At 39.8% G+C, this 13,375-nt stretch overlaps 1 protein-coding gene across 7 annotated transcripts in view; it reads left to right on the top strand.

Moving 5' to 3' along the window:
* LOC124145933 (filamin-A-like) overlaps positions 1-13,375 on the top strand; it is a 104,860-nt gene that overhangs the window by 68,821 nt on the left and 22,664 nt on the right. For 6 of the 7 annotated variants that reach the window (XM_048383173.1, XM_048383177.1, XM_048383174.1 and 3 more), the window contains 2 exons: positions 9,896-9,934; positions 12,678-12,804. In XM_048383173.1, coding sequence (XP_048239130.1) covers positions 9,896-9,934; positions 12,678-12,804 — 166 coding nt within the window. The remainder of the gene's footprint in view (positions 1-9,895; positions 9,935-12,677; positions 12,805-13,375) is intronic. The other variant, XM_048383175.1, reaches the window with a different exon arrangement.

Below are 13,375 nucleotides of genomic sequence, written 5' to 3'. Positions count from 1 at the left end.
CTGCGTCTGAATGTAAACTCATCACAGACCTCGTTGAGACTAGCCACGATAGATATCACTTCCTGTAAGACGGTAGTTTATTACAGGAATATCGCTAATGGCCACTCAGGTTCAAGGGTAGCAGTCACATGTAGACTTGACAAGCCCAGGCTTTACACAGTTACTGCTTAATGGGCTCCTGAGGGTTACCCACATCATTCCTTACACCCGACTCCGGGAGCAGAATGGGTCTTACCTTGAGCTCCTTGTTGGGGGGATTTGGGTCATGTGATGACAGTTATCAGATCTTTAAAAGAAGATTTCTGTTCTGTTACAATCATGAGGACTGAGGTTCTGATGTCTATTATGCAATATGACAGTTATGGCAATTATGACATTTACTAAAGACTTCTTATAAGTCTCTGTTGTGAAATTAGCGGTCATAATATCGTAAGATAGTTTTAATTGTTTGGAATGCTAGATTGTTTTCCCTTTCTGTACAGGGCTTAAAATGCCTGCATGAATGTAAGAATGTTTGATGTCAGATTGCTATGGTGGTAAGTAATAGGTGAAAGGATATTAGCCATCAGTGTGCACACAGTTTGCGATCACTAATTCGATAATACATACTGTGTGCATGAACAGTAGAGTGCAACAATGTCCCACCAGAAGAGTGCAACATTGTCCCACCAGTGGAGTGCAACAATGTCCCACCAGTAGAGTGCAATAATTGCCATCCAGTGGAGTGCAACAATGTCCCACCAGTAAAGTGCAACAATGTCCATCCAGTGGAGTGCAACAACATCCCACCAGTAGAGTGCAACAATGTCCCACAAGTGGAGTGCAACAATGTCCTACCAGTAGAGTGCAACAATGTCCCACCAGTAGAGTGCAGCAATGTCCCACCAGTAGAGTGCAACAATGTCCAACCAGTGGAGTGCAACAATGTCCCACCAGTAGAGTGCAACAATGTACAAACAGAGTAGTGCCAGATCATTCATGAACAGTGGACTAGGAACATCAGCATCAGACATTCTATGACCACTCACTAATAAAGCATAGGTTGTATTTAACTCATACCACTGCAGCCAAGAATATCTTTCAAATTTTATGGCATATTTTGGCAAGGGTCTTATCACAAGGATGGCATACACACATAATATTGAAGTTAACTGGCAGATGAAGGCATCATGATGCGCCATCCCCTTCCGTGAAGCTGACCTGGATGTGGCTGCTGCCTGGCCTTCCATCTGGAGAAGAGGCTGAATGAAGGCCTGCATTAATCCAGCCAATTTGATATATTGGGCAGGTGTCGTGGAATATGAAATAAAACTGGGCATTACATCAGCGCCATCTGTTGGCAACACAACTGTCTGGTTCATTCACAAGCTTATATATGACCTTTGTCCTATATAAACAACATCTTGATCCATTAGGAATCTGAATTAGTGATCTGGTTTTCAGTTTACCACGAGATCTAAGTAGGCCAGTTTCTGCATCATCTCTGAAATAGTGTTGTCTGTGGGGTGGTTATTAGTTCAAGACAAGAGACCTAACTGTGCCTGTTTCTGTATCCTCTATCAAATAATGGTTTAAGGGTGGAAATTGTTTCGGTTTTAAAACCACATAGAAGAGAAGTTTTCGATGGGAAAATGTGTCTTTTAGGGCTGATGATTTCTTCATTTCTTCAAAGTAAATCGATACTCTCTCTACTTTAAAATCTTTACTTAACTAATGGAAGACCTTTCCCATTCATAATGGCTCTTGTATCAGGAAGTGTTCACGGTGCCAGTATACCTGTCTCTTTCAAGTTGGGTTTACATTCCTGGCTTCATGGTTGTCATCTTGTAATCCTGTCACTGCAAAGTTAGGAATTTATGTCTGTAGCTGTTAATGTTTTCAAAGTACTTGTACTTGGTTTTCATAGTTTTCTTTTCAACCAGGCATGATATTGTACTGTTAACACAGACACAAGTCAACCATCAACTAAACAACAATCCTGTGGGAATATTTCAATGTTTCTGCCAAAACATGGCAATTATGAGTTTGAACATTTTTCACAATGTTGGCATGAGGACCTGATGTTGTTTGTAAGAATGTCCATCACTAACAGAACAGTCTGGAATAGCAGAGATTTACCTGTGATGGCATATGGTAACTACCCTCTTGCTCAGCTCTTCCAGGCGCTCTTCCTTACCCCATTACATCTCCCTACATGTGTTCATCTAAGCACAACATTCTCAAACACTGAGGGCAGAAGCTTGTATTTTGCATTGACTTTCCTTGGAAGATGATTTAGCTTTTTAGAAATTCTCTTCAAAACATGTGTCAGTTTATATTCAAAAGTGAAATTTTTGTTTTCCATGTCATAAAATAACTACTTGATACGTTGCCATCTGTTTGGGTGATTTTCAGTAAATTTCAGGTACTGTTTGTTTTGGCATGATGCTGGTTATGGAGTATCTATCTGGAATGTGAACATCATAGGAGGAGGATACACTAGAAATATACTCCATGTTTACCGCATGGTTTTAGGATTAAATATCCATTGACTCCAAATCTTAGTATGACAGGGCATGGATGAGTACAGAGAACACTGCTGTCGATATTAAACAAGCAATGGTATATCAGGCAGAAGCTCCTTCCTGTTACTTGTAAGTAATACAAATATTATCATTTACATCAGCTATGTTTATATGAAGCATGTGTTGACACAAGTAAGTATCTGTAATCAAATCTAGATGTGTTGCAGGTCTTGATTATGAGTATGTAGTTATTTCTAGATATTCCTAGATGATGTGTCCATGATGATCAACAGTGTTGCAGATCTTGGTTATAAGAAGGTAGTTATAGCTAGATACTCCTAGATGATGTGTCCATGATGAACAACAGTGTTGCAGATCTTGGTTATAAGTAGGTAGTTATAGCTAGATACTCCTAGATGATGTGTCCATGATGAACAACAGTGTTACAGGTCTTGATTATGAGTAGGTAGTTATAGCTAGATACTCCTAGATGACGTGTCCATGATGAACGACAGTGTTGCAGATCTTGGTTATAAGTAGGTAGTTATAGCTAGATACTCCTAGATGATGGTTCCACATTGAATAACAGTGTTGCAGGTCTTGATGACAAGCTGGTAGTTATAGCTAGGTATTCCTGGAATGTGTAGGCCTAATGTGGAACATCTTACAACAATGTGAAACAGCCTCTTCATCCATGATGCTCAACAAAAAGGGACATAACAATTGCTTTACTGTTCACAAATGAGAATATCTTCAGGAGATCACAGTGGTAATATAATATGTAAAATGGCAGTTTGGGTGAGCAGTTGAGTGTTGGAGAGGTTAGAAGTCAGCCTGACATGAGGTGTGATGGAAAATGTCTGCTGTTGTGTATCTCGTCTGTTGCTGTTGTTGGAGCATGTGCTGGCATGGAGTAGGATGAAGTTTTGTTGTGGCTGTTCAGCTTGTCTTCTGGGGGAGAAAGTTTGGGGATGTGTGTCTACTGGGGGAGATAGTTTGGGGATGTGTGTCTTCTAGGGGATATAGTTTGGGGATGTGTGACTTCTCTAGGATGTTGTTTGGGGTTGTGTGTCTCCTGTAGGAGATAGTTTGGGGTTGTGTGTCTTCTGTAGGAGATAGTTTGGGGATGTGTGTCTTCTGTAGGAGATAGTTTGGGGATGTGTGTCTTCTGTAGGAGATAGTTTGGGGATGTGTGTCTTCCATAGGAGATAGTTTGGGGTTGTGTGTCTTCTGATGGAGATAGTTTGGGTATGTGTGTCTTCTGTAGGAGATAGTTTGGGGTTGTGTGTCTTCTGATGGAGATAGTTTGGGTATGTGTGTCTTCTGTAGGAGATAGTTTGGGGATGTGTATCTTCTGAAGGAGATAGGTTGGGGTGTTTTAGTTGATTGAGATGTTAGTTGATTGGAATGATGGTAGAGGGAGTTAGAACATGATATAGCAGATATTATCTTTTGTCTATAAAAGGAAACATGGTCTTGTCTTTGAATTATGAACTGATATGTTATGGAAGATCACTATGAAAGCATGGATATTCAAGTCACATTTTGACTCCTAAGAAACTGTTAGACATTAAGTGGGCATGAGCAGGATGTCTGTGTCCTGTGTGTAGACTTCAGATAAAAGAATGTGTAGAATGTTGGCACAGTGGGGTGTCTCCTTGTGCCGGAGATGGCACTGGGCAGGTCTAGAGCTGGCTTTGTATCTCAAGGCTAGGTATGTGGATTAGTGCCAACATTTCATGCTTTGAACTGAATACTCATGAAGGAAGCTCTCCAAGGATTACACTTTTTGTCAGTTTTGATGAGAAATGAGTGAAATTTTCATAATAAATCTAACGCATAAAAATAAGATGATATATTAATTGTTTTACCATAGGAAAGAGGGGAAGTTTGGGTCTTTAATCAGGAGGCTGTGTTCATTGGGCAGCGAGATTGTGTAATGTTTTGCTCACACTGAAGCAACTGGGGTCTAATGATGAAATGGTACATTAAGTTTTCCTGGTTAAACAGAAAACAGCAAATAGTTGATGGATATTGCAAGCCTGTAAAGGGAAAATCAGACTGAAGGTTTCGAGGACAAAAGAGAATGGTTCCTGTTCTTTGTGTCCTGTTACATAAAACTGTGGATGAACGCAGCAAGTTGGATTCATGCTCTTGTCATCAGCACAAAACTTTTGAACGAAAAAACAGCAATATAAATCTTTTAAAGAAAAAACAGTGAACTAAATCTTTTACAGAAAACTTAGCCAACCAAATATTTTAATGAAAAAACTCCAGAATTAAATCTTTTACAGAAAGAACCATGGAGCCAAAGCTTTGAAACGATTATAACAGATGCACCATGTCTGCGAGGAGTAACATGTGACACTCTTGTTTAGAAGGAGACAGCCATATTACATGTTGGTCATCAAATAGTATGTTTTCTTCCCTCTTGAGAATACAAAATGCCTTAAATCAGTAAAGTTATGCTTTGAAATGAATATATGGATGAAGGTGTTCAGGCAGCATATCATGGAGGCTGGGTCACATTTCACAAGTTTGAAACTTTCCATGGAGTTGTAGAAGTAAATAGATAACAACCCTGAAAGCCTTGCATCTGGCTAGCTGAGATAAGACCTCATGTCACAAGAAGAGGAAAGGCAACACGAATAGTTTTTATTTTGATGTGCGGAGCAAACGATGTAATGGAGAACCGCTGCTGAAGCAGAGACAGTCTTATGTAATATATAGTTGGAGGGTCACGACATGCGGGACTGGGAGCAGAGACAGTCTTATGTAATATATAGTTGGAGGGTCACGACATGCGGGACTGGGAGCAGAGACAGTCTTATGTAATATATAGTTGGAGGGTCACGACATGCGGGACTGGGAGCAGAGACAGTCTTATGTAATATAGTAGGAGGGTCACGACATGCGGGACTTGGAGCAGAGACAGTCTTATGTAATATAGTTGGAGGGTCACGACATGCAGGACTGGGAGCAGAGACAGTCTTATGTAATATAGTTGGAGGGTCACGACATGCGGGACTGGGAGCAGAGACAGTCTTATGTAATAAAGTTGGAGGGTCACGACATGCAGGACTGGGAGCAGAGACAGTCTTATGTAATATAGTTGGAGGGTCACGACATGCGGGACTGGGAGCAGAGACAGTCTTATGTAATAAAGTAGGAGGGTCACGACATGCGGGACTGGGAGCAGAGACAGTCTTATGTAATATATAGTTGGAGGGTCATGACATGCGGGACTGGGAGCAGAGACAGTCTTATGTAATATAGTAGGAGGGTCACGACATGCGGGACTGGGAGCAGAGACAGTCTTATGTAATATAGTTGGAGGGTCACGACATGCGGGACTGGGAGCAGAGACAGTCTTATGTAATATAGTTGGAGGGTCACGACATGCGGGACTGGGAGCAGAGACAGTCTTATGTAATATATAGTTGGAGGGTCACGACATGCGGGACTGGGAGCAGAGACAGTCTTATGTAATATAGTAGGAGGGTCACGACATGCGGGACTGGGAGCAGAGACAGTCTTATGTAATATAGTAGGAGGGTCACGACATGCGGGACTTGGAGCAGAGACAGTCTTATGTTATCTGTGTTGAGGGTGATGACATGTAGGTGCTATGTCATGGTCTTGTCTAAGGTATGATGGAATGCGACCTAGGATACATAAAAACAAGGAAATAAACAAATTTATTCTTGGTTATTATTGCCTTTGCTGTAAAAAAGTCATTGGAATTTATTCTCCTGTGAAAAACGTTGTTGGATCTTGTTTCATTAGAGTGGATGCTTTAATCTTATCTGATTTTGACATGCAAAGATGTTCATGGTGTATGATGGAATGTCTCATGTCAGTGAGGGACAGTTCATTATTTGTGGATAGAGGGGTGATAAGAACAGGAGTTAATTCCCTGTAACAAATTAAATGGTGCCCTTGGCAGTTTTCAGCAATTTTCAGTAACCCCCAGTCTTGGGATTGACGGGCCTTCCAAGTGACAATGTGTGAGGGACATATCTGGTGTCGCCTTTAGCTATACTGCTTGAATGTTGTTAAAAGTGGCAATACCATACCAAGGTAAACCATACTAAATTAGTCACTCCAGATTGATGAAGAATCCATTGGCTGGAGAGCCAATGGCACTGTATGGTAGATGGGGCAGTTCACTCAAACATTGTATTCATACGCTGTTTCTAAAGTTACTTCATTAACCGATAGTGCATCTTCAACATCAGTTATTTTGAGAATGACATTGTATCATAGAAAGATTATAAACCTTGTGTGTTTTCCAGATTGTAGATATCATGTTTTAAGAATGATATAATGTATTAAGCCCGCCAAAGACTCCTTATTCAATTTTTCATCTTAACATATGATAGTTATGATATGGAAACACACTCAGGAAATAATCTCATCCCATTTAGGTGTCAACATAATTATACCGATTTTTATTTGTTCTGAAGATTCCTGCACAAGTTGAATGGCTTGCTAATGTTGTTTAGTATTTGTTTCATTAACTGTTGAATGGCTTGTTAATGTTGTATAGTATTTAATTCACTGACTGTTTTGCTTGTCATGCTGTGTGTGTTCCTCCAGTCAGCATGGCTGACAGAGTAAATGAATGAGTGAGAGTTGTTTTAAACCAGTGTGGGCAATAGATGTGGCCTGTAGTCCAGGGTGCCATTGTACAAAGCAATCTTAGCGTTAAGGTGATTGTAACACCCAAACTTAAACATGTTTTGTACAACGGCACTCTGGCCAGGGAAACCAGTGTTTGATAGATTGAGCAGTGGTCCACTCAAACGTGTTGATGACACACAGGCTGTCGTCCTAAAAACACAAACCTCATTTGAGTAGGATTTTTGAAAATACTGAGGACCTCTATCGAAATCCAATGGCAGGTAAAGAGATTAAAACACAGAATGTAAGATATGTGGATGAAAGATTTCCTTCCTTGTGTACGTGAAGATTCCAGGGTAGAATAGGTCTTCAGCAACCCATGCTTGCCGTAAAGGGTGACTATGCTTGTCGTAAAAAGGCGACTAACGGGATCGTGTGGTCAGGCTCGCTGACTTGGTTGATGCATGTTATCGATCCCAAATGCGTGGATCGATGCTCATGATATTAATCACTGGATTGTCTGGTCCAGACTCGATTATTTACAGACCGCCGTCATATAGCTTGAATATTGCTGAGTGCGGCGTTAAACAACAAACCAACCAACCAACCTTCCTTGTGTAATGCATAACGCCATCGTGACATGCAGGGAGTGTTTTATAGCATGGGTTCTGGTGTATGTTTGTCTTGAAGCTGAGTCTGAAATACATCCCTTCATGGGCTCATAAACCATTTACAAGATCAGATGTCAATAGGCTTTAGGGGCAAAAAGATCTTCCTTTAAAAGCATTTTCTTGTAAACCATCAAGTGAATGTTAATTTGAGGACATTTGGATCCTTATGTGTGGAGAGCGAGCAGGGAAAATAATTCAGTTAATGTCAACAGTTGGTAGTGGCACTTGTACTGAGCATCAAATAATTGGTTTGTATATCAGCTTAAAGGGTGGAGGGTTGTAAGTTAACAAAAGAACTTGATAACGCAAGGAGCTGCAGTCTTAGAACCACCAAACCTTGGACAGTATCAACTCCTTGTAGAAACCCCTGAAGTCCTTGCCCAGTTAGAACAGTCCCGTGGAGTAGAGTTCAGTTTGTTATATGTTGAACTTGAGGAAGCCAAGGTTGCATGCTATTCCCCAGCTAGCTTATGTCAGTGTGAAGCTATGGAGTCTACAACTCTGATCAGTATAGCTCACGATCACAACCCAAACCTATACGTCTTGCTCTGGTAACAATAAAACATTGAGTTCTGGGTTAGAATAGGTCCCCAGCAACCTATGCTTGTTGTAAGAGGTGGTTTAATGGAAAGGGTGGTCTGCCTGTCTTCGTAACCCGAGTATGTGGAGCCTTGCTCATTCTATCAATCACTGGATTGTCTGGTTGTTTTGAAAGACTGATATTGAATATGCAGCACTAAACAACAAACAAACTTTCCGGAGGGACGTGTGTGTGCCGATTCTGATGTTTACAACTACTTCTTTGTGCACGTGAGGTGTTGACATGAATGCATGAGAGTGTGTGGTGTTAACATGAATGCGTGTGCGCGTGCTGTGCATGTTAAAGTGTGACTACCATGTTCAGTTCCATAAGCTGACCTAGATAAACTAAAGCATGAAACTCAACATGATGCAGATGTCCTAATTAATATTTCAAAACTTGAACCCAAGTGTAATGTGCTTGAAAGTAGAAAAAAATGTAAACCTGTTGCCATGGCAATGTGGTTAGTAGAAATTGAAGCAATTAATTTAAGAGGTGCCCTGTTAACAAGTAAATTCTCTCAACAGTTAGTGTCTGGTAGAATCTGTGAAGCAGGAAGCTGTCTGTAATTGCTGCAATTTTTAATGAAATAGTTTCTGCTTCTAAGTAAATAATGATTTGGGGGGTATTTGCTTATGACCATTTTGCCATTGTTCAAATAGCTACAAATTTATTTTCCTGATATTAGTTGTTGAAAGAGAAGGAACTTTGGAAATTGATCAATCCTGATTAGATCCAGTGCTGCTTCAGTCTTTGCAGTGGTGCATTGTGCTGTCATGTTTAGTCAGTTGTGCATTGTTTAGTCAGTGTTTAGTCAGGGATGCTCTGTGTAGTCAGTGTTTAGTGAGCGATGCAGTCGAGAGATAGGAGTTCGAGTACAGGCTTTATCAGCCCTGTGTTAAGAGTTACAGTATATTTATAAGGAACAAGTTTTCAAGCACATTACACATTTTTGTCCGACAGTGTTCTTATATCCTTATTTTGTTTTGAGTGATATATATCTATTTCATAATAATTAAGAAAATAAATAAATATGCTGCTCAACATTGGATAGGGATATTGATGTATGGAAGCCTGTCTCAGCCAACAGCCAGGAGCCAGTTTGGTGTATCATTGAATAATATATTAAACAAAAATATTAGGGAACATGAATATTTTTTGGGATATTATTGTGAACTTTTGTGCTCAGTCTTCACTGAAACACATCCCCAAAATATAAATGATCCTTAACTTTTTTGTTCAGAATAGAATTGTCCCTATAAAAAGTTGAGTAGTGTACACCACTATAAGGAAATAAGGGCACACTGTCTGAAAACTATTAGCGCTATCTGAACACAAACATTTCAAAAACTAATTCTTGAAAATATTGTTATTTGACCTGAAAAGCTGGTGTTGATTTAATTTATACATCAAGTTTGTTTCCAGTTTGATATGTGTGTGTTGAGATATTGCAAGTTGTGTTTATTGCCGTGTGGCATGTGCATGGTCTGATCCCGTTTTTGTGTGTTGCTTCCTAGGCCGTCTCACCCGAAGAGTACGACCTATGGAGAAGTCAGGTGAGTTCACCACTCTAACACCCAACACCACTCTAACACACATCGCCGGTCTAACACACACCACTCTAACACACATCGCTGATCTAACACACATCGCCACTCTAACACACCACCTTACTAATGCTGGGGTTGTTGTGTAAGCTACGACAGATATGTACTCGTCCGTTCCACAATGAATAAACCCGGTTTGTAAAGGAACCGGTTTGGGACATTGTTGAATTGGCTCATCCTTGCTTGAATTTTCAAGCTAGGGTACATTTGTGTACCGTATTCGACGTAATAAGCGCCCCGCTCTTATAAGCACCCATGGCGATAATTGCTAACATATTGGCTAGTGAACAGTCCCAATTAGCACCCCTTCCGATTGATCAATGTACACAAGACTTATTTATTCGCGTATAATACGCACTCATGTGTTATATGCACCCTTAATTATGGGCAATTAAATTCTGGAAAAATATATCTGTCGTACATAAACATTTCAGGCTGTCAGCATAAACCACAAAATTTATCTTTCAACTCTGTTTTTTCCACCTAAATAATATTCTTATAAAAGCCCCCTATTTCTAATTTTGAGAGCGCCCTGGGCGCTTCTTACGTCAAATACGGTATTCTGCTTTTGGGTAGGGTACATTTCAGAATACAGAAAGGTACCTGGGGTTCTCATCTGTCATAACTTTTACAACAAGATGGTTCCTGAACTCATTGTTTGAATGGAATCGCTTGTGTTTCATGTCCTGATTGGATAGTTCATTGCATCCAGAATGAGCTTGTGTATTATTGGATGAGGAGGTTCAGTCAGTAACAGACTAGGACTGCCCAGTTGTAACATGTATAGTGATAGGCTCAGCTAGTAGGTAATCCAGATATCATTAGTCTGACAATACGTTCGAGCCTACTAGCCACAACTAATCTGTTTACAGCAATTTGAATAGATGTTAATGTTAATATGTTGGTTATTATGAGCAGAACCTTTTTCGAGAAATTTTATTTGGCAAGGTAGACACAATTTTATGGATAATAACTTCTTAAATACTGTAAAAAGCGACGTTTTGGTATAGATCCTTATACCTTGTCAAGCAAGACTGAATGAGGGACTTAGTACAGACTATATATAGTAGGTGGAGGATTAACAGTAGAGGATTAACAGTAAGAACAATTGCATATATGAGTTGGATAACATAGGTAACACGCATTTTATTGGACTCAGGCTTTGGACGTGTGGCTTAAGTCGCAGACTATATCCTCAAAGACCATCATTCCAGTAGCTTTATAAGACATGTATCAACACAATTTATCTTAGTGTACACACCACACTAATTTCTGTGATCATTTGTCTCCTGTATACTCATGTCAATTTCTCATCAGTAGTAATCACCCTGAATAGTTGAGAGCTATTGCACTAGGTCCTATTGACACAGCATGACTATACATGTCTACTGATGTCTAGCCATTTTCAGCACATCACTGTACTTAATTATTTGTTGGCATGATACTGCAATAATTGTCTGGTCAGTCTACTCCTAATGTTTCCTTGGTAATACTCTTGTGTTAAAAAAGGGAGTTTTAAATGTATGCTAGATCATTGTCTCACAGATTGCATGCTTGCAAAAAATCCATTGACATCTAGTTCAATCCACTGACGTCTAGTTAAATCTACTGACATCTAGTTATATCCACTGGCGTCTAGCTAAATCCACTGACATTGAGTTAAGTCCACTGATATCTAGTTACATCCACTGACGTCTAGATAAATCCACTGATGTCTAGATAAATCCACTTACGTCTAGCTAAATCCACTTACGTCTAGCTAAATCCACTTACGTCTAGCTAAATCCACTGACGTCTAGATAAATCCAATGACGTCTAGCTAAATCCACTTACGTCTAGCTAAATCCACTTACGTCTATCTAAATCCACTGACATCTAGTTAAATCCACTGACGTCTAGTTAGAACTGATGTCGAGTTTTCATCAGAATTAATTGCCATGCTATCCGTTCGGTCTGCACATGGCATATCTCAGTCTTTCAGATGGTGTCAGCTACGATAGTGTCTGCTGTACATATCCTCATCATCACTGTTGCCAAAACACTTGCCTCGCACTCACTGCATCAATCCAGCATCACAAACTTGATGAAAGTCAATATGTCTCTGGCACCATGGCTGCCAAAATTATCCATCCACACTTTCTTTGATAAAACTTTTTTATTTTCATAAATTGCAGTTAATTAGCATCAGGAGATTAAGTGGTGTTTTTCTTGCCGGTTTTTGACAGTTACAGAAAGAGTGTTTGCCATGCAGTAAATATCACATAGGTGTTGAGAGTACTATCTCATTTGCTATGAGAGTAATATCATTTTGGTGCTGAAAATAATATTGCGTAGGTTCTTGGCATAATATGACATACATGCTTAGAGTAATATCACATAGGTTCTGAGAGTAATATCACACAGCTGCTGAGAGTAATATCACATAGGTTCTGAGAGTAATATCACATAGCTGCTGAGAGTAATATCACATATCTTCTGAGAGTAATATCACATAGCTGCTGAGAGTAATATCACATATGCTATATGAGTAATTTCACATAGATTCTTTGAAAAATATATCATAGGTTCTTGGAGCAGTATCACATACGTGCTGAGAGTAATATCACATAGGTTCTGAGAGTTTCACAATGGAATGGTAAACTACAGATTCCGTTGTGTACATGTGCTGTATGTGTTTTGTACTGTATTTCAGGTTGGCACTGCTGAGGACCTGATTGTGCCCGACACCGTTGACAACGTCAGCGCTGCCCCTGGATCTGGTCTGTACCAGCCTGTCGACTTCTGTATCCCGGTTGGACCTATCTTCAACTTTGTCTCAGGTAAAACCTTCACTGGTATTCATCCAATCTGGATACACCTTCTCTCATTCCAGTAGACTTCAGTGTCCTCAACCTGACTTTACATCAACATAACCTGATCAGCAAATAGCAGCTAGATAAAGGAACAGTTAACAGTTATTAGATGGAGCTGACACAACTGATGAGGCACCCTTGATTCCAACATGTTATTGAAAAATGTTTGACTCTAATGAAAATTTGACACTTCATTTTAACCAATCTCTTTAAAATCAGATCTCCCTACCGCTAAGCAAAGATCTGAGGACATCCAATTATGGGTCGTGTCAGAACGTGACCCGTAATGGGATGTCGAGTTGTTTAACGGTAGCAAGAACTAAGATCTCATTTTAATCAGATTAAGTTTTCATTTGATACCTCAAAATTAATCCCTTTGAATGTATGACTACATTGATAGCCTATGTATCGATCCTTAAAAAAATGGCTGCCGATAATCCATTAGAACTGTATCGGAACTTTATTTGATGTTTTTGACCATTATTATGATGTCGTAGACCTTAACCCTGACTGGTTTGAAGATGAGATGACAACACTG

The sequence above is a fragment of the Haliotis rufescens genome, unplaced genomic scaffold (genome assembly GCF_023055435.1).
Source record: "Haliotis rufescens isolate VD_foot unplaced genomic scaffold, xgHalRufe1.0.p SCAF_45, whole genome shotgun sequence".
NCBI lineage: Eukaryota > Metazoa > Mollusca > Gastropoda > Lepetellida > Haliotidae > Haliotis > Haliotis rufescens.
The sequence above is the reverse complement of the archived record's forward strand: the minus strand, read 5'-3'. Positions and strand labels throughout refer to the sequence as shown.